General features: G+C 36.3%; 4 protein-coding genes across 5 annotated transcripts; all 4 read left to right on the top strand.

The window, feature by feature from the left end:
- Positions 1-9582: 9582 nt before the first annotated feature.
- LOC149949312 (uncharacterized) lies at positions 9583-11312 on the top strand. Of its 2 annotated transcripts, none has more exons than XM_090169189.1 (2): positions 9583-9730; positions 9946-11312. In XM_090169189.1, the coding sequence occupies exon 2, from the start codon at positions 9980-9982 to the stop codon at positions 11285-11287; it is 1308 nt and encodes a 435-aa protein (XP_090025315.1). In that variant the 5' UTR covers positions 9583-9730; positions 9946-9979; the 3' UTR covers positions 11288-11312. The 2 variants fall into 2 exon arrangements, with proteins under 2 accessions (XP_090025315.1, XP_090025314.1); XM_090169188.1 differs by having other exon boundaries at positions 9583-9868.
- A 304-nt stretch (positions 11313-11616) lies between these two features.
- LOC149949311 (uncharacterized) lies at positions 11617-12882 on the top strand. Its single transcript, XM_090169411.1, has one exon. The coding sequence runs from the start codon at positions 11617-11619 to the stop codon at positions 12880-12882; it is 1266 nt and encodes a 421-aa protein (XP_090025537.1).
- An 819-nt stretch (positions 12883-13701) lies between these two features.
- LOC149949310 (uncharacterized) lies at positions 13702-14856 on the top strand. Its single transcript, XM_090169410.1, has one exon. The coding sequence runs from the start codon at positions 13702-13704 to the stop codon at positions 14854-14856; it is 1155 nt and encodes a 384-aa protein (XP_090025536.1).
- A 1171-nt stretch (positions 14857-16027) lies between these two features.
- Positions 16028-20800, top strand: LOC149949309 (autophagy-related protein 16-1-like). Its single transcript, XM_090167727.1, has 12 exons — positions 16028-16205; positions 16371-16482; positions 16548-16638; positions 16798-16962; positions 17021-17262; positions 17330-17390; positions 17469-17645; positions 17782-17853; positions 17911-18031; positions 18101-18365; positions 18436-18582; positions 20552-20800. The coding sequence occupies exons 1-12, from the start codon at positions 16100-16102 to the stop codon at positions 20643-20645; spliced, it is 1653 nt and encodes a 550-aa protein (XP_090023853.1). The 5' UTR covers positions 16028-16099; the 3' UTR covers positions 20646-20800.
- The last annotated feature ends 37 nt before the right edge of the window (positions 20801-20837 follow it).

Genomic DNA, 20837 nt, shown 5'->3' with positions numbered 1-20837 from the left:
GCACCCCCCCCCCCTTGAAATCCCCCCCCTGGATACGCCCATGTTAAGTAGTATATGATGGTCCACTGTATCAAATGCTTTTGATAAGTCAACAAAAACCAATCCGACATACTTCAAATTAACAATCATTGTTTCTAATTAGTCTATAGAGTAGTATCAACTCGTAGCTTTGGCCATGGCCGCCAGTTTAGGCGCGTTTTTTTCTCTATAGGAAAAAGCATGGGTGACGTTGCGTGCTGTAGCACTGACACTACTCTATAGTACAGGTTGTTGTCGAGTGACCATGTTGCGTTACGTATTCGTACAGTTGATAATAAGATAGTCGCTCCAAAATGTTTTATAAACAAGCCAGAACAAAAAGTAGCCGAAACTCATTAGGTTCTTGAGCATTATTGGTTTTTGGCAGTGGCACCTAGGAGCAACAAACACAGCACCCCACCAAAGGAGAACGCAACCCGTCAAAAGTCGTGCATTTTCTTGTGTACAGTTTTCATTGGTTAGACGTTTTAGCGCCTGCTGCCTCGAAAGGGGAAAATTCTAAAATTGTCTTCCCCCCCCCCCCCGCCCGTAAACCGTTCAGCGAAAAGGCTCGTCCAATGAAATTTGTACACAACACTACGTTAGCGTGTTTAAAGGCTAGCTGCGTTCTCCTTGTGTTTGTTGCTATTAGGTGGCACTGCTTTGGCTTTTTTTTTTCATTCTGAAGGAAAAACTTCCGAAGAAAAAGATAAACTTAAAATGTGTGTGAAATTATTCCGGCAACGCAAACACTAAAGCTGGTGCTAAAATATCTAATTAATTTTAGGTGTTTAGTCACCAAGGCTTCATCCACTTGAAAGTTGCAGAGTTAGTTGTAAGGCAATTACTAAAATGTTTATTAAGTTCTACCGCAATTTTCTGGAATTCCGAGATAATACTGTTGCCAACTCTAATATGAGATATTCTTTGTTTTGATGGTTTAAAATGACGTTTTAATGTTTTCCACATGCTTGTGGTACCCTGATTTGAGTTTTCAATATTAACTTGGAGACAGGTCTTCCTAGATTGATCTATTAAATTATTAACTTTATTTCATTATCTTTGATACTGATTTTATATGTATGGTTTTTCCTACTCTTTCTAAGGTATATATTTCTCAAATGTATATAGTGCTTTTTGGCTGGTGTTAGCCATTTAGGAGGAGTTAAGGCTGCGATTCTCTTTAAAATCACCGGAGCTTGTCGATTTAAGTTCTCATTAATTGATGTGTAGAAGCCCTTTGAAACGGTTTGAAGATAATTAACGCGCACACTAGCCTTTGAGAACCGTTTTCGACCGTTTTGGAATGGTCAACTTGATTTTTTTTTGAGCCACTTCGATAGAGTGATCGTTGAAAAATGAAATTATACTTTTCAAAATTAATTTTGATTTCTCAAAACGATCGAAAATGGTTCTCAAAGTCTCTAGTGTGAACACGACTTAAGTCGCGTTCACACTAGCGACTTTGACGAAGATGGTTTGAAGCCCCTTGAATCGATATGAGATAATGAGAGAAATGTGAACCGAGCTCGAAAGAGCTACAGATTTTCGAAAAACAGTCAAATTAATTAAATATTAAAATGACGATCACGATCAAATCTCATGAAAATTTCCAAATCCCTATCAAATCTCATCCAAGTTTCAAAATCCCTATCAAATCTCATCCAAATTTTCAAATCTCTATAAAATCTCATTGAAGTTGGCAAATCACATATAAAATTTGTAAATTATGCAAATTTTGTAAATTTATGAAATTTCGGTCAAATCTCGTACGCATTTTAGACGAGTGTCGGACCCCTCGCTTATTTCTCACACTGGTACTTTTTGTACTTTTGCTATAAAAAACAGGGCGCCACCTATTTCTGTATATTTTTAATGCCAACAAGTTTTAATAGATGGCGCTTAACTTTATTTTTCTCAGAAATGTTTCAATTTTAAATTGAAATGTGGTACAACCAAAATTTTGTATATTATTGTAAATCTAACCTAGTCAGGAGCTTCTTAAAGGTCGTTTTTCCCATAATATTACGGTTTTGAAAGACCTCGAATGAAAATTTCAAAAAAATTCTGAAACGTACTAGAATTAACTCTCCTTAAAATTTTAAAAATGTATTTGCACTTGGTTATTTCAAATCGTACCGAAAAAGTACAAATGTACCAGTTTTGGCAACACTGATTATGGAAAACATTTTCAGTCAGATAAAATTACAAACCGGCCCTTACTAAATATACAATAGAGTGTTGTCGTCTGAAACCCTGCGACGTCACCATTGTAATTTGCCTATTGATAAAAAACGGTAACTGTCATGGCGGCCACTATTAACACTACAGCTGAGACGTTACAAGTTTTCAAAATCGTATCAGACGACAACACTATATCCACCCAAAAACCATTCGGTTAAAAATTGCAAGGTCCTTTACAAAAAAACGTCAAGTCCTATATTACTCTAGGTCATAAAAGTAGTGAAATCAAATAACGGGCAAGATCTGTAATTATAAACGTCATAAACTGGACTTATTTATCGACAAGTGATGTGCTCTGAAGTAATATGCTAGACCTTGCGCGTCCTAAGTGTTTTACTGAGTTAAAATCCTTTGTACAACCATAAAACATTTCAAAGAGAATGGGTAATATTAGAATCGTATTGTATCAAATACACCGTTAAATAAATTGGTTTGAAAATTTTCAACGGTTCTTGGGATGTTCGCAAAGCATTCTGGGAAAGAAAGAAACACACTATTGGCTGAAAATGCATCTCTCGCTCATGCGCTAGAACGTATTTTCGGCTCGATGGCCGAGACATGGATTAAAGGGCAACGCAAGCTCTGTGGCACAAAAAAGAAAAAGCTACGTGCTTTTTAACCCCCTACACCCCCCTCGGTACTGGCGAAACCACGCAGAGTTTACCATAAATTTCGCACTTTGCATACATATTCACAACACACAAATGCCAGCTCACTTGCGTTGCCCTTTAAATAGTAGAACGTATTTAATCCATGGCCGAGACAAGTTTTCTTAGCTTAGCTGTAACGACTCTAATGACAGTGGCGTAGCTTATGGTCCACAGGGCCCGCGGTGCGGGGGGGGGGGCTCGAGCTTCAGGGGGGCTAATGTAAAAGCTATTCTAAAAATAATAATCCGCTAGGGGCGCTCACGTCATACACATCTTTTGCTCATAGGTTAACACAGAAACGTCAACGAATGAGATGGCCGCTGTAGCGCGAGAGATCAAAGTTGGCCGTGGCCTAAGTCATATCATGTGTATATATATATTTTTTTTTATTGTTGCATTCTGTAACTTATATTTGGTTTAATGTTGTGTATTGTTTTTAAACCGTGCTCCCTTTAATTTGGTGACGCCGCCCCGATTTCAAGGGGTTGTACTTTGTATGGGTTTACCAATAAATCTTAAATCTTCATCAAGCGACTTTTGAAGCCCTTAATTCAGGTGGCCGGGTTACAATACGTAGGAGGGTGGTGGCAAGCCCTGCATGCCACGCGAGCCAACAGCTCCCTACATTATATAACTAGTACCGTTAACCTCAACAAGTTTTTATGCAAGGGGAAACTGAAGAGCTCGAGGGAAAACCCCTTAGACCGGTGGGAAAAGAACTTGCAAACTCAACGCAGTTGTGGTTCCGAGTGCCATAAGCTGGAATCGAAACCGACTCCAGTGGCGGCTTAAGAAGGTTGGGTACCCGGGGCGGCGGCAGTGTTTTGTGACACCCCCCAGGACCGTGCAGAAGTTTTCACGGGTCCGTCTCCTTCAAGTTTAATCGTTCTGATTTGCACCCCCCCCCCCTCGAGCTTCTCCGATGGCACCCCCTGCTGACCTGGTACCCGGGGCGGACCGAGGTGTCATCATCTACCTCTTCGAAAGTAAAAGTATCGTGGAGAGGTGAATTGACGGCTTTTAAAGTTCATTTTGCGCGTGAAAATACCTCTAAATGTTATGGTCAAAAAAGCACGCAAAGAAGGCTGTGTGCCCAAGACAAGTATCTGTAGTGTCGCGCGCTAAAACGTCATTTCAAAATCCGTCAATTGAACGATTTCAAAATTACGTTAAATAATTCTATTCGTGGATCTTAAAATTAATTTTGCGCGTGAAAATACGCCGCCATGTTAGTGTATAAAAGCAGGTAAATATGCCTGCTATACCTCACAACGTAAAGGTACTGTCACGCGCAAAAACGTTATTTTGAAATCGGTCAATTGGCGCATATATTTATTTATTACAAAAATAATTGCTCAATAAGCCTCAGGTGGGCTTTTGTTTGAGCATCGCTACAGTAAGACGCAAAATAAAAAATAATATAAAAAAAAATAAAATAAAGGGAGAGACGAAAACAAATGAGTAAATTTGGAAATAAATGTTAAAAATCAAGTAACGCGAGAGGAATCTTTAAAATGAAAAAAGGCAGAGACGTGGCGGCGAAACGTGTGGCGATTGGGGATAGAAACAATCTCTTGGGGAAGGGAATTCCAATCATTAATCACACTACAGGAAAAATGATTTAGACGCTGAGCGGTACGAACTCGGGGCTTGGAGAGTTTGAGGGAATGGTCCCGAGTTTGGGAGGAACTAAGAGAGAAGAAAAAATCGTCAAAATTTAGATTTAAGTTATTATAGAAAAAATCGTGAAGCAAACAGAGATCATTAACACGGTGTCGAAGATGTACCGGATCGATGCGAAGGTACGGCAAGCGAGATGGGGCAGGGAGTGGCGAAATTTTGTGTGGAAGCTTAGCGAAGGCATTTTGAGCTTTTTGGAGAGCAAGTATATCCGATTGGAGACGAGGGCTCCAAATTGGTTAACAGAAATCCAAGTGGGGAAGAATTAGGGAATTGTATAGGGTACGAATTAGCCTAGGAGAGCGGAAGAAAATATTGCGACGGACAACACCAGTAATAGAGCGAATTTTCTTAGAAATTTTGTTAGCGTGACTCGAGAATCTCAGAGAAGGATCCACAATAATGCCTAAATCGCGTTCAGAGAGAGTGGTGTTAATTGGGGCATCTCTAATAAAATATGCGTGATTGGGGTTATTTCTTCCTAAGTGTAAAACGGAGCATTTGTCGGTGTTGAAAGATAACCCCTTCGAGTCAGCCCAGAGAACAACAGCGTTAAGGTTAGGTTAAAGACCCAGACAGTCGGGAGAGGATTTGATAAAAGAGCTCAATGAGCGCATCACGAACAAAATCAGGGAGGGAGTTAATTAAGACGTTAAACAGAAGGGGACCAAGGACAGAACCCTGGGGGACACCACAATGGACATCAGCCCAATCAGAGACTTCACCGTGAACCACAACACGCTGTTTACGAGAAGAAAGGTAATCCGAAAGCCATCAAGCAAGCGCATCACCACAAACACCGGCGTCTTGAAGGGCGGAAAGAATAGCGGCGTGGGGGAGGGGGTCAAACGGCTTTCTAAAATCAAGAAGAATTAAGTCGACGGCGACGCCCCGATCAAGCCAACTTGACCAACGGTTAAAAGCAGACAGGAGGTTAGAGAGACAGGATCGTTTAGGTAGAAAGCCATTTTGGGCATTACTGAAACATTTTGACGAAGAGAGGAAGCAGCAGCTGTTCAAAAGCCAAGGTTTCAGACGATCTAGGAACCTGGTTTGAAACGCAAATGGGGCGAAAGTTAGATGGAAGATCACGGGGACCCTTTTTGTGAATTGGAGTGACATTTGCTTCCTTCCTTTCACATCGGATCCAATCGAGAGGTTGTTCCAATACATCTCGTTTTTTCTTTTAGTCTTGAAAGGTTCATCTTTCGCCATTATGGAAATTAACCCGCGGCCGCCTTGAGCTTCGGCGTAAAATTGCAATATATTATATTATAATAATCAGCTAGGCTAATACCCAAGGCACCACCTTAGGCCTAATAGAACAATATCCAACTGGAATCACCTTCCTCAAAAGACTGTGTGTTTAAAATCAAAAAAAAATATTCCACAATCATTTACGTCACCCCTCTGAGCGCTTATAAGCAGCCCCTGGCGGCTTTATTGCAGTCATTAAAAAGAAGAAGAACACTAGTTTTTTTATATGCAGCAAAAATATTCAAACCACGGGCCCGGACCAAACAACGTCTATAGGTGGTTTTTTTTTTCTCCTGTTCTGGGTTTTTTGAAAAGGTTAAAAAGTGTAGCCATATGACGTCATTTTACTACAATTCTGTCTTGACGAAAAAAACGAGTTGGAGTAGAAAGGGAGTAGTTAAAGGTTAAAGGTTATTTATAAAAAGTTTCCCATCATATTTTCGTGAAACGAAATTTAAGCAGACGACAAAACTAGATTACTCCCTCTACACCTCCTTTCGAGGAGGAGTAAAAAGTGTAACCCTAATACTCCGGAACAAGCGAACAAAATTCGGGACATGGTAAATCTTACCCCGAGAACAGGCGAATAAAACGTTTTAGGGTAAAAACTTTACACTTTTTGTCCCCGGACAAGCGAAAAAAAACCACCTAATGGCATCTTGCTTTCCGTGCTATCCAAACTTGGAACTCCCTCCCCGCAGATGTACTTTCTGCTCAATCTCGTTGGACATTCCGCTGCCGCACTCGGGAGTTTCTCCATTTCCACCTGTGGGTTATATACAAGCTATTCTAGTTTCGTAACTTGTATTTTTCTTAATAATAAATAAATAAATAAATATATATATATTTTTGCTAAGCCTAACTTTTAGGAATCACGAATTTGAAAAAGAGCGCGAGAAAAGAAAATTCATGCGACTGCGCGTGACAGTGATGTTCCAGGCGGTACATTTGTACTTTTTTAATACATTTTTGATTTTGAAGTACAAAAATACATTTTGAGATTTTTAATACGTATTTAGTACATTTTGTAAATTTATGATACCAAAGTAAACTTTTAGATCCGCATTTAGTACATTTTGAAAATATATGAAACGAAAATACATTTTTATATTTTTGACATATATTTAGTACATTTTTTAATTTGGGGGATTGTTTTAAATTTAACCATCACAAATTTTCAGCTTATCTCCGAATTTCCATTGTAAACCCCCGCCCTCCCACCCTCCCCACCTCAGCCACCTGTATAGATAGCGAAATTCCGCTCATAGCTCCGACTTACTCTCAAGGGCAGCTGCGTTTTAAAGGCAGTTAATATTTCGGACTTCTTCTTTTGACCGTTCATCAGTATCAATAAGGGGGGGGGGTCATAGACATAGAGCAGCTTTAAATGCAGGAAATGAAGTGAATAGTGCAATCTACTTGTTCTTGTCATAAGTTAATGATACCTTGTGGAATGTTTTGTGTACTTACTACTTTTACTGTTTATTTTCGGGTTTTCACTACCCAATAGTGGGGGTGGGTTTTAGGAAACTTTGGACTGTTGGGCTTATCAAAATCAAGGAGACTGTAAACAAGTTTTTGAAAATATACAAAAAAATTTAAGTTCAAAATATTAAAATTTTAGATTATTTTTGTTTCCACTCATTGCTTGTATTTGCAAGTTTCGCGTCCATCATTTAATTTTGTGTAATGTAACATCTGAGTTCTACCTAGGAACATTTGCGTTTGTTCTTTTATTATAGCATATGTAACATAATTTCTGATAAGTATGCCTCTGTATAACATTTCCATTGAAAAAAATTCAATGAGACCTTGTTTCACGTGGAACATACATTGAGCCGACCCAAAAATGCAAAAATGCTTATAATCCTTGGGCTATTGAAAAGGTTAACATCTAAATGAATTCATGTGATCGCGATTCACGAACTAAACTTTACAAGGACAAAGCCAGAAACGCGCGAGGAATAGTCACTAACTTCCATTTCCAATCAGTAAAGTTGATGACACGTATTTCGTCACGGAATTGTAAGTGACGTAATTTACGTCATATCCCGTGAACAAGGTTTCATTAACGAAAATGCTTTTATGGCATACTTATGAGTTACGTATGATTATAGCAATAAAAAAAGTTAAAAACTAGAAACGTTTTTAAATTTCCCGCCCTTTTTGGTAATAAAACTCATAGATCCTCCAAAAGTACATTTTGAACTAGGTGGAGTACATTCCTAAATCGTGCCGGAACATGCCGCGTGAGAAGATGTTAAGTTAAAATCATTGAGTTGGGAATAAGTTTCAAATTTTCCCCATAGGCTTTAACACAGCATTAGTGAAGATAGGAACGAAAATCATGGGAGGGCTATCAACTACGACAAAAGCCACCTATGAGCGAAAAATGCAACTATTTAAATGAAAAATTCTTCAATGGCCCCTGCCGCCACCTATTAGCGACTTTGTGAACTATTATAATTTAAAGTTAAAAAAAAACAAAACAACGAAGTTTCTTGGTAAATCATATTTCATTTTGAAATAATTTAGAGTATTTTAAAAGATTAAATTGCCCTAAAACAAAATAAAGTATGTAAAAAATGAATACAAATAAATAATAAAGCATATAAATAAATAAATAATGATTATAAATAAATAATAATGAATATAAATAAATAAATAATGATTATAAATAAATAATGAATATAAATAAAAAAAATAAATAATGATTATAAATAAATAAATAATGAATATAAATAAATAAATAATGAATATAAATAAATAAATAATGAATATAAATAAATAAATAATATACACTAACTATTACCGTTAACCTCAGCAAGTTTTTAAGGGAAGGGGAAACCGAAGACCTCGGGGGAAAATCCCTTTAACCAGTGGGGAGAGAACCTGCAAACTCAACGCAGAAGGAGGGGTTGCGGATTTTCACCCAGGGTCACTAGCTGGGATCGAACCCGGCTCTTCTTGCTGCGAGGCGAAAGTGCTAACCACTCCGCCACCCCGCTGTCTACTGTGTGTTTTTGTAAAAAGTTGTCTAATTAATGGTCTAATAATTTATTTTCTTCTTAAATAGTACCATGCCAGCTCCAAAATTTGTATTTAAGAAAAGTGAAGTTGTTGCGGTGTTTGTAAGCATTTTAAAAGTGGTGTTTTTCCTGAAGTCTTCCTCTGTAAAATGATCACCGCAAACTGCATCAGTTGCGTTTGGAACCCAGTCTGATCTTCCAATGGCTTTGAGCCATTTTTGCAACAAAGGATTCACTTTACCTGTAAACCTTATTGTAGTTTTGAATAATTTAGAATAAAAATGTCTTCTATTTTTTTGGAATATTAGTGCTGCTCCTACTTATGCCAAGAAACTTTTTTGTTTCTACCATTATTTTCGCAAGACGAAACTGCGCATTTCCTACCCATTATGCTTAAAATTTCACTCAAAATCTATTACAAAATAGTAAAGAACTCACAAAAGAAACCTTTATTGTGTTAACAAAGAGTTTTCAGATATACATGACTTTAATTTAAAAAAACGCGTTTTAAAAATTTTTCTTAAAAACGCGTCGCTTTCCCTCTTCAATTCAAAAGTTAAAATTATAATATAATAGGTGGCGGCAGGGGCCATCGAAGAATTTTTCATTTAAATAGTTGCATTTTTCGCTCATAGGTGGCTTTTGTCGTAGTTGATAACCCTCCCATGATTTTCGTTCCTATCTGCACTAATGCTGTGTTAAAGCCTATGGGGACAATTTGAACTGGGGCTCTAGATAGTATTATTCCCAACTCAATGGTTAAAATATGGTAAAAGCATGGCCGCCTCCATGCGCTCGTTCCGCGTGCGCTCCCTCTCGCGAGCAGAGCGCGTGCAGGGGGCCGTGATAAAAGTAAGGTTAATCTCAAACGCAAAAGTTGGTATTAAGGCTAATATTCATCCAAAATATCCAATTACTGATTTTTATAATTGTTGTTCTCGAATATTTATTTATTGAAATTGGAATTAGAATCTCCCTGTACTCACATATGTATGCTAGATTCCCTGCAGCCATCTACTGGATAGATGAGTATTTTCTCTGACAGTGTGGCATTGTTTATTTTTCAGGTGGAACTTAGAAGAGATTTATTTTAACTATAAAATGGCTCCTCGTTTTACCAACTCTGAGAAAACAGATATGTGTTTATTGTTTGGCTTATGTCATGGCAATGCAAGAGATGCGTTGAAAATTTACGTAAAAAAATATCCCAATCGTACAAAACCAAGCTCATCAACAATTCACGCTCTCGTTATGAATTTGAGAAACTATGGGGCATTTCAAAAACCAGATAGGAAACCAAGATCAGATCGAATTGCGGGCAATGAAGATGTTGAAAAGCAAGCTTTTGCAATAGTTCACAAAAACCCCTTCACTAGCTCTAGACAAGCAGCCAAGGAACTTGGGTGTAGTCAAGGCACCATATTACGTATATGGCACAAAAGAAAATTAGATTTCACCATTGAACGGTTTATTAAGGATGCCCAGTTAATAAATTTTTACACAGGATTCAAGGATTTTTCTGCGCTTCATGCTCTTTTTAAAGCTCTCGAACCCACGGCTAAAAAAATGATTCAATGGGAAAGTATTAAAATATTAGATGGCAAAAGTGACAATGAGAAGGAGGTTTCTGCTAAAAATGAAAAAATATCTCTTATTGATCAGTTCTTTTTGTTCTTGTTACGGATTCGAAGAGGTTGGGCTTCAAAAGACTTGGCATTGCACTTTAAAATCTCGATATCAATTGTGAACAATGTGATTGTAACATGGACAAATTATTTATTTTTTGTGCTTGGAGCTTTACCTCTTTGGATTTCAAAAGAAATGAATCAAAAAAATATGCCAGAAGTGTTTAAGGCGACATCGTTTTGCAGTACCAGAGGAATTCTGTACATTCATGAAATTAAAGTGAAAAAGACCAATTTGAAAAAGTCGGAGTCAGACACGTGTTTATTTTATTCTGTGGATAAAGAACATTTTTTGTTTAAGAGTTTAACTGCTGTGAGTCCCTGTGGTGCATTGATATTTGTCAGTTCATTGTTTCCTGGAAATATGTCTGAAAGAGAATTAACAGTTCGCAGTGGAATTTTAGACTATTTGGAACCTATGGACAATGTTATGGTAGAAAAAGAATTCCCCATTGCCGATATTCTAGCAAGGAGGAGAGTTAAACTATACCACAATCTTTCTACTGAATCCAATTGGTTTGGTCATACAGATCCCTGTGACAAAGAATCTCCAGAAATTACATCTTTAAGAACTCATATTCATAATATTAATCAGCGGATTAAAGAATATAAAGTTTTTGATATAGAGTTAAGTACAAATCTAACAGGCACACTGAATCAATTATGGACTATATGTTGTATTTTAACAAATTTCCAAGGATCGGATAATATTACTGGTTCTTAAAACTATTTTCTACCGTCTAAATATTTTATAAATAATTTTTTGTGTGAAAAATCTTGAAAAGGTTTACATTTTAAAGTAAAAATAAATTGCCTTTTTGGTAAACCTCTACTCACTTTTCCTAATATGCTTCACCAAACACCCTGTACTTTCTTTCATGGATTTTTTCAATATGAAACAGCCATCTAGTGAGAAAATCTAATTTCCGATTGTTGTTGCATATCATATTGTCATTTGTAGCACCTGGTTGGTCTCCTATCAACTTTTAACATTGAATTTGAAGGAATTAAACAGCCAGAATGCCACGGTTCACCAACTCAGAAAAAACAGATATGGTAATCATTTTTGGTGAATGTAGAGGCAATGCTCGGGAAGCTCTAAAAATTTACATGAAAAAACATAAAAACAGAACCAAACCAAGTTCCTCAACTTTTCTGAATCTTGTGAATAATTTGCGCAACTATGGAGCCTTTCAAAAACCAGACAGAAAACCCAGATGCAACCGGATTGCGGGTAATGAAAATACAGAAAAAAAAGCATTTGCTTTAGTTCATCAAAATCCCTTAACAAGTAGTAGAGCAGCTGCAAAACAGCTTGGTTGCAGTCATGCTACAATTTTGAAAATTTGGAATCAGCACAAGTTGCATTTCAGTATTGACAGGTTTATTAATGATCCACAACTTATTAAGTTTTATACCGGCTTCAAGGATTATTCCACTCTTAATGCTCTTTTTAAAGCACTTGAACCCATGGCGAAAAAGATGATTCAGTGGGACAAAATTAAGAAGTCTGATGCGAGTTCAGAACCTCAGGATGTTTGTTCAAAAAGTGAAAAAATTCCCTTAATTGATCAGTTCTTTCTATTCCTTTTACGTATTCGTAGAGGATGGACTTCCAAAGACCTAGCGATACACTTCAAAATCTCAATACCCATTGTGAATAACGTCATAGTTAGCTGGACAAACTTCTTGTTTTTTATGCTTGGATCTCTTCCACTCTGGATGTCCAAAGAAATGAATCAAAAACAAATGCCTGATGTTTTCAAGAAAACCTCGTTCTGCAATACTAGAGCTATTATATACAATCAGGATATAAAAGTAAAAAAAACTCATTTTAAAAGAACTGATGAAGATACGGTTTACTCTTTGGACAAGGAGCATTTCTTGTTCAAAGGTTTATACGCAATGAGTCCTTGTGGGGCTTTGGTATTTGCTAGTTCCTTATTCCCTGGAAATATGTCCGACAGAGAACTGACAATTCGCAGCGGATTGTTACAAAATTTTGAGCCTCATGATGAAGTCATGTTTGACAAGGAATTCCCTATTGCGGATGTTTTAGCAAAAAAAAGAGTGAAACTTAGTTATCCTCCAGTCATTCACCATTTTAGTCAACACTATCCTCCCTCTGAAAAGGATACTCAGGAAATGACTTTACTCAAACCCCATATTAACAAGATCAAACAAAGGTTAAAAGAATATCAGGTTTTTGATATCGAGTTAAATCTAAATTTAACCGGTGCCATACATCAGTTGTGGGCAATTTGTTGTATATTGACCAACTTTCAAGGACCTGAAATAGAATCCTTGGAATCGGGATAGCATACTATTATTTTAAAATAATTTAACCTTTTTTGCGGCACTATTATAGTTCATACCTTTAAAATTTCGGTATATGTTATAGAAATTAAACTCTTATATGAATAATTTTTTTAATTCTTTGAAGAATCTTCTGTACAGTCAACCTGATCATTATCTTTGATTTTATCTTTTAAGAAGTTGATTTTTCCTTAAATATTTTCACTGAAGTACCACTTTATAATCATCAAAGATTCTAAGAATATAATTTTTTTGGTATATCATAATTTAAATTTTACTAGCTATATAACATTAATAAATTAAATTTGATTATTAGAATGATATATCTGTGTGCGGTCCTATACCGTCTTGCTAACCTGAGTTTCATTCAGAAATAATAAATCTACGGATGAAAAAAAAAGTTTAATCCATGCACTTTTCAAATATAATTTTGTTACAATGTATTTATTAATGTGTAATTGTATCTGTTTTTAAGTAGGTAATAATAACGAATTTGTATTTAAATTTTAATCAATGTTGGTTTTTTAATATTTTAATATTTGCAAAAAGTGTGTGGCAATTGCAAAAAGTGTGTGGCAATCACAAACACCTTGTAGATAACGCCTAACCATTCACAGCCATCTAGTGGCAGCTTCATTTTTCTAGTGTGGTTTTGAAGAAATACTGGTGTGTGAAGAGTGCTAGCAATTAAATATGCCAAAATTTACATTTTCTGAAAAAACTGATATGGTTTTGGTTTTTGGACAAAGTCAGGGCAATTCACGAGATGCTTTAACCAAATACATAAAAAAATTTCCAAACAGAACAAAACCCAGCTATACAATGTTTCTGAAACTTGTTGGTAACTTAAGGACTTATGGTGCCTTTCAAAAACCTGACCGTAAACCAAGAACAAGTCGTTTTGCTAATGATGACACAGAAGAAAGGACTTTGGCTTTGGCACATCAGAATCCTAATATTAGTAGCAGAGCTATAGCGGAAGAAGTTGGGTGTAGTCATCAAACTATATTGAGAATATTACACAAACGACAATTCCATTTCACCATTGATCGTTTTGAGAATGATCCAGAATTAATAAACTTCTACACGGGTTTCAGAGATTACTCTACGTTTAAAGCAGTTTTTAAAGCGTTGGAACCAACTGCTGAGAAAATGATCAGATGGAATCAAGCCCAAAAGTCATGGAAAAAAACCGATAAAAAAGAAGTTTCTATAAAGCATGAAAGAATTGCACTGGTAGATCAGTTTTTTATGTTCCTATTAAAAATTCGACGAGGATGGTCATCAAAAGACTTAGCCATACATTTCAAAGTGTCACCCACTACCATAAACAGTATGATTGTAACCTGGACAAACTATTTGTTCTTTGTATTGGGATCGCTACCTCTTTGGATCTCTAAAGAATTAAATCAGAAACATATGCCGGAGATTTTTAAAAAAGCAGCTCTCTCAAAAACTAGAATAATAGTTTACATCCATGATTTGAAAATACTAAAGTCTGGCTCTAAGAAAGAAGATTTTGATAGTTATACACCAGAAAAGGAGCATGCTACATTCAAAGGACTAACAGCATTAAGTCCATGCGGAACTTTAGTCTTTGCTAGTTCATTGTTTCCTGGTAGCGTATCAGATCGAGAATTAACTATACGGAGTCGAGTTTTAGACCTTTTACAACCCCAAGATGAAGTGATGGTAGAGAGAGACTTCCCTGTGGCTGATCTACTGACAAATAGAAGGTTGAAACTTAGTTATCCGCCATTTATACAGCAATACAGCCAACATTTTCCTCTTCGTGAAAAAGAGACTCCTGACATGATTTTATTGAGAGACCATGTTTTAAAAATCAACCAACGTATTAAGGAATATAAAGTTTTTGATAATGAACTAAATGTAAATATGATGACTGGAATCCTTAATCAGTTATGGACAGTTTGCTGTATTTTAACTAACTTCCATGGAATTGAAACTGGTTCCTAATTTTTTAATATAATTCTTTTGTCTTTATAAATGAAATTTATGGGACAATAAATGTGACAATTTCTTCAATGAGAGAAAACATTTATTTACTTTTACGCCAAAAGTACAATTACATTTAAAATTTACAACTCCTATTAGAGAAAAGAGTTTTAAAATTATTTTTGTAGTTGGATTAAATTTAATTATTTTTGTAGTTATTCCAAACAATAATTTGGTCATTTTCATTTCTAATGGGGGGTCTGCCATAATCATAGCCATGATCTTGCATGCTTGGTCTTATATGCAAGTTGTGATAAAAATCCTGATCACTCTGATTGGGAATGGGTGGTGGGACTATATTTTGTGTGAAATTATTCTGGGGCTGATTCATGCCCATCATGTTGTTGTGACTACAGGAATTGGATGGTGGTGGTTGAGATAGTGGCTGTTGAGGAGGCAGTGATACAGGGGGAGGTGGCAGTGGAGGTTCATGTGGAATTATCATATCTAGCTCGGCAGGGGTAGAATGAACATTAATTTTCTGTTGAATTGCGACGGTGCTGGTTTTAGGAAATTGGCCATATTTTGTCTCTATGGTATCATCCCAGTTTATGTCATCTGACAATATTTTGCAAATAAGAGCATCGCTATTGATGCTCTTCAAGTTTTCATTGAGTTTTTCAGCAAACTCCCTCGCAGGAACATCCCCTGACAATGGATTGTACAATCGGGGTTGAATTCCTTGCTCGTGCTTCCTTGGTTTCTTCTTGTTGGCATCTTGGACATCAGATGGATCATCTGTTGAAAGTGTTCCAATATTTTCAGTTACATTTTTCTTGTTCGCTCTTGGCCTTCGTATTCCTCTAGACTTAACCTTCTGAATGGATATGGAACCAACTTCTCTAGATACAACTCGTTCTTCATTGGGTCGTTGATTTTGATTTACAGCGCCTATTTCTTGTATGTGCCACATTGACATTGTGATTCTTTCGAGGTAATTCAATTTCAAGAACGTAAATTGTGGTGGATTTTTAACCTTTTTGCATTATTTATCAAGAATGTTAAGACGTTTTGTTTTGTGACATTCGACTGTCAAATATTTAAGGCCAACTATAGGCAGTTTTGAATGAAATTCTTCGTGTTGAAGTTGGCTGTCTTTGTTATGTTTAGTTGCAAGCTTTCCCGTCTTTTCCTCCTTTTGGAGTGGTGTCGTGATGATCGTTCTTAAATCAGTGACGCAAAAAAATTCTCGGTCCTCAATGAAATGGCTCAGTACGGGAAAACTCCAAAATTTAGAGAAAATTTGCTTGATCAACTCCAGAAACGAAATAATAAAGAAAGGAAAACATTCGAAGAATTAATTTCATTTAGTAAGCATACTAATTCTAAGTTAATGCCTCATATAAAAGTGTCTTATGATCCGCCTTTCATGATGAGCCTTGGCACTGATTTATCGGAGAAAATAAAGGGGGGGGGGGGGTGAATAATATTTTGCATAGTTTATGGTGTTGATTTTCATTGTAATTTAATTTCAGATAATAAATTATTTCTCAGTGTTGACCAGTTGAAAACAGAAAATGTGCAGTTAAATGTTCATAAAGAAAAACTTCAACAAGAAAACTTAGAACTACAAAGGAATGACTCAGGGTATGAATATAAAGTGCTATAAATTTTGGTCTAGTCAACTAAAACTTATTTGAATGCTACAATAGAAGCCGAACAAGTCAGACTTCTGGGGTTTTAGAAAAGAAAGTATTTCAATTGCAAGAAGAGGTAGCAGAGTTACTAAGAAGAAAATCTGAGGTATTTTATTTATTTTAAACCCATCAGCATGGAAAGCAAGAAATTGGTCAGACTGACTCGCACCATGATTGACGTTGGCCCACCATCTTCTGACGTTTGGTGCTGATGGGAATGTAAATATTTTCAATTATTATTAAGTGCTGTAATGTTTTTTATTAGCATGCCCAACAAATTCTCGATGTTAAAAATACATTAGAAGAAAAAGAAAAGGAATTGGCAGCTAAAAGTACTAAATTAACCGAATGTGAAAATGGGTTATCAGCCGCAAAATTTTCATGTAAGAAATTAGAAAAAGAAATTGTTGAACTACAAAACGGTTCTCAGGTATTTGCTTGAATTTATGTTTGTGAAATATTTGTGTAAAATTTACGTCTCAAATCAGATATTGAAAGATGAACATGAGGCCTTGCATCTAGCATTCACTAGTCTTCAAGAAAAATATGTTAAATTAGAAAAAGAACACCAAGATCTAGTATCACGCTGGATAGCTTTAAGGAATCGTGATGTTGAAAAGCTTAATGCCGAAAATGAACAAGAAAGACGTTTGCGGCAGGCAAAGCTGCAAAAGGAATTGGAAGATGCTGCCAGAGATAATGCCCCTGTGATAATAGAAAAACCTGATATGTTCGTGATATTTAATTTTTATATCAATTTCAAATGTAAATCTTCATATAATTATCTCTCTCATTAGTTTTAAATATGTGCCTATATGTGTAGCAGCTTCACTACCATCTAAAGTTCTCCAGAAATTTGTACGTTATTTTATTTTTTGAGAAGTATTTAATCAGTACTTTACTTAAAATTAATAATATCTTAAGAATGTTTTGTAGGATGCCCATGATGGAGAAGTTAATGCTATTGTATGGAGTTCCACCGGTAAACTCATTGCCACTGGTGGAGGCGATAGGAAGGTTAAATTATGGGAAGCAAGTCGTGGCGAAATTATATTGAAAGCCAAACTAACTGGCAGCAGTGGATCTGTTATGTCTGTAGACTTTGATTCTGAGGTAAGTTAGTATCTTTTATTTAAGCGTTGGTATTACTATGGGTATTGTGTAAATATTATTTTGTAATTTGAAGACCAAATAATACATTTATGTTTTAAATAATCCATCTTAGTCTAAATAAAATATTTTGTTTTAGGAAACGTTAGTTATTGGAGGTTCATGTGATTATGCTAGTCGTATATGGACGGTTTCTGATGGAAGGCTAAGGGTAAAAAAGCTATTATTAGGTTTTTTAACTTAAGCTCAATTAGTGGTTTTTTTGTAGCATACATTAACTGGACATGGAGGAAAAGTATATGCAGCAAAGTTCCTACCCGAACCCAGCAAAGTTATAACTGGAAGTCATGATAGAACCTTAAAACTCTGGGACTTACGTAGTCGAGCTTGTAAGCTTGATATTTACTGCTTAATGCTTTTATCCAAATAATTTTTCATTTCTTTTTATGCCATTTTAGGTATTAAAACAATTTTTGCTGGTTCAAGCTGTTTTGATCTTGTTACGAGTGATGGTGCAGGCTCAACCATAATCAGCGCTCATTTTGACAAGAAAATTCGTTATTGGGATACCAGATCTGAAACCAGTATTGACGAAATTAGTTTATCCGCACGCGCTACTTCTTTGGATCTCTCACCTGATAAAAATACTTTCGTGGCTTGCCTTCGTGACGACTGCCTCAAAGTTGTCGATGTGAGGATGAACCAGGTTCTTAAAACCTTTAAGTAAGTATAGCAGGAATCTTTTAATAGCATTTTGTACAATGTTATAAGAAATATTTTATCCCTCATTCAGCAATGAAATCTTTCGAGTTGGGTGTGATTGGGCTAAAGCCAAATTCAGCCCGGATGGAAGTTACATCATTGCTGGTTCCAGTGATGGTACTATTTTAATCTGGGATGCCAATGAGGGGAAACTGGAAAAGACGTTAAAAGAACATGAGTGAGTGAATTATTCTATAAAAGGCTATTTGGTGTGGGGATCTGCTCTTTTTTAGCTTTGGCATATGGAGACCACTTTTACATACCTAAAAAGAAATGCGGTAGCTCATAATGTGAAAAACTGGTCAAAGAATTAGATTTCTTATTCTTAAATATTGCTAGGCATGTGCGAGTACTCGATTTTGTTCGATTACTCGGCTCGAAGTTCGAAAATCATTTTTTGAAAAGCTCGAAAATGGTTCGAGCCTCAAATCGAGGCCTAGGCTTAAATTTCGAGTACTCGAAACTATTATTCTTACCAAGGCACTACTCGCGAGCTTTGAAAAATGGCGGGAAAAGCTACAAAAAAAAATTTATAGTCCGGCCTTAAGATTTCTTATTGGGTGAGGTACAAGTCCTAGTTGTTTCTGATTGGTCACCAATTTTAAATGTAGAAAGCGAAACTAAAACCGTAAGTTACATTACGTATAGTGCTCTAGCTGTTTATTGTTGGTTTTTTGGCGGTTCATCAGCCCACTATTTTATTGTTGTATGGCCAGTTATTAATTTAGACTTCTCAAATATGGCATCAAATAAATGTAAAAGCTCTGGCAGTAATTAATAAATAGTTTATTTTTGAAAAATGTTTTACTTAAATAAACCCAATTATTCAGAGCCTTTTTAAGCTAAATCTATCACGGAGTATTCGGAAACCCCCTTTATAAAGCTAGGTCTGAGTAATTATTCAAGTACTCGAAACCCTCTTTTTAAGCTAAGCCTAATTCTTCGAGTACTCGAAACCACATTTTAAGCTATGCCTAAAAGCTCGAAAGCTCGGTAAGATTTTAAAGCTCGGCTCGATACTCGAAAAGTGAAATTTTTAATACTCAAAGCTCGACTCGAAACCCAAAAATGAAGGCTCGCACATGCCTAAATATTGCCTTTTAAATTTAGGGAAGCACCGCAATAATATCGCCCCTTATCGGCTATTCGTGTCCAATAATATCGCCCGATATCAGCTATTCGTGACCGATAATATTGCCGGATATCGGCTATTCGTGACCGATAATATCGCCCGATATTGGCTATTCGTGACCGATAATATCGGGCAATATCTGCTATTAGTGTCCGACAATATCGGCTATTCGTGACCGATAATATTGCCCGATATCGGCTATTTGTGACCGATAATATCGCCCGATATCGGCTATTCGTGACCGATAATATCGGACGATATCGGCTATTCGTGTCCGATAATATCGGGTGATATCGGCTATTCGTGTCCGATAATATCGGGCGATATCGGCTATTCGTGTCCGATAATATCGGGCGATTTTGGCTATTCGTGTCCCATAATATCGGGCGATTTTGGCTATTAGTGTCCAATAATATCGTGCGATATTGGCTATTTGTGTCCGATAATATCGGGCGATATTGGCTATTCGTGTCCGATAATATCGCCCGATATCGGCTATTCGTGTCCGATAATATCGCCCGATATCGGCTATTCATGTCCGATAATATCGCCCGATATCGGCTATTGGTGTCCGATAATATCGCCCAATATCGGCTATTCGTGTCCGATAATATCGCCCGATATCGGCTATTCGTGTCCGATAATATCGCCCGATATCGGCTATTCGTGTCCGATTATATCGCCCGATATCGGCTATTCGTGTCCGATAATATCGCCCGATATCGGCTATTCGTGTCCGATGATATTCTGACAAAAACTAATCTTTTCTTTGGTACTAATTCTTTTAAAACAATTGAAATACAGAAGAGAAAAGATATATTGTTCTGCTTTCTCCGTATTCCACTCCCACTTAATTGTCTACTGAAGTGCATTTTGTTTGCCTTTAAAGTTTTTGGAAAGTTTTATTTTATATTGAAATCAATTTCAACTCATGCTTAAAAGTTAAAAATAGAATATGGTGCGTACTTAGATTTTATTGTACAATTATAGTTAATAGTGTAAAATTGTTTTACAGTGCCATTGTTACTGGCTGCTCTTGGAGTCCAAAAGGAACAGAACTCGTATCAGCTGATATGAATCATAAAGTTGTGCTATGGGGGGAATTTTAGTTCATTCATCAAAAAATATCTTTTAAATTTAACTTCTGACCTCCCCCAAAAATTTAGGGGTGCAATTGTTTTGCTGAGGACATTTTCAATCAATTCTGAGATTTATGGTCATATGTACAAATATTATTATTATTATTATTAAGTTAAGTACTTAGCTTCATCATGTCCCCTTTATGTTTTTTTTCTAAATGA

Source organism: Leiobunum rupestre, chromosome 3, assembly GCF_980474605.1.
Source record: "Leiobunum rupestre chromosome 3, qqLeiRupe1.1.hap1, whole genome shotgun sequence".
Classification (NCBI taxonomy): Eukaryota; Metazoa; Arthropoda; class Arachnida; order Opiliones; family Sclerosomatidae; genus Leiobunum; species Leiobunum rupestre.
The sequence above is the reverse complement of the archived record's forward strand: the minus strand, read 5'-3'. Positions and strand labels throughout refer to the sequence as shown.

Coding starts and splice junctions, on each gene's coding strand:
- LOC149949311 (XM_090169411.1), top strand. CDS start 11,617: ATGGTAATCATTTTTGGTGAATGTAGAGGCAATGCTCGGGAAGCTCTA.
- LOC149949310 (XM_090169410.1), top strand. CDS start 13,702: ATGTTTCTGAAACTTGTTGGTAACTTAAGGACTTATGGTGCCTTTCAA.
- LOC149949309 (XM_090167727.1), top strand. CDS start 16,100: ATGGCTCAGTACGGGAAAACTCCAAAATTTAGAGAAAATTTGCTTGAT. Junction 17,854..17,910: donor TTTCTGATGGAAGGCTAAGG/GTAAAAAAGCTA, acceptor GTTTTTTTGTAG/CATACATTAACTGGACATGG. Junction 18,366..18,435: donor CAGGTTCTTAAAACCTTTAA/GTAAGTATAGCA, acceptor TCCCTCATTCAG/CAATGAAATCTTTCGAGTTG.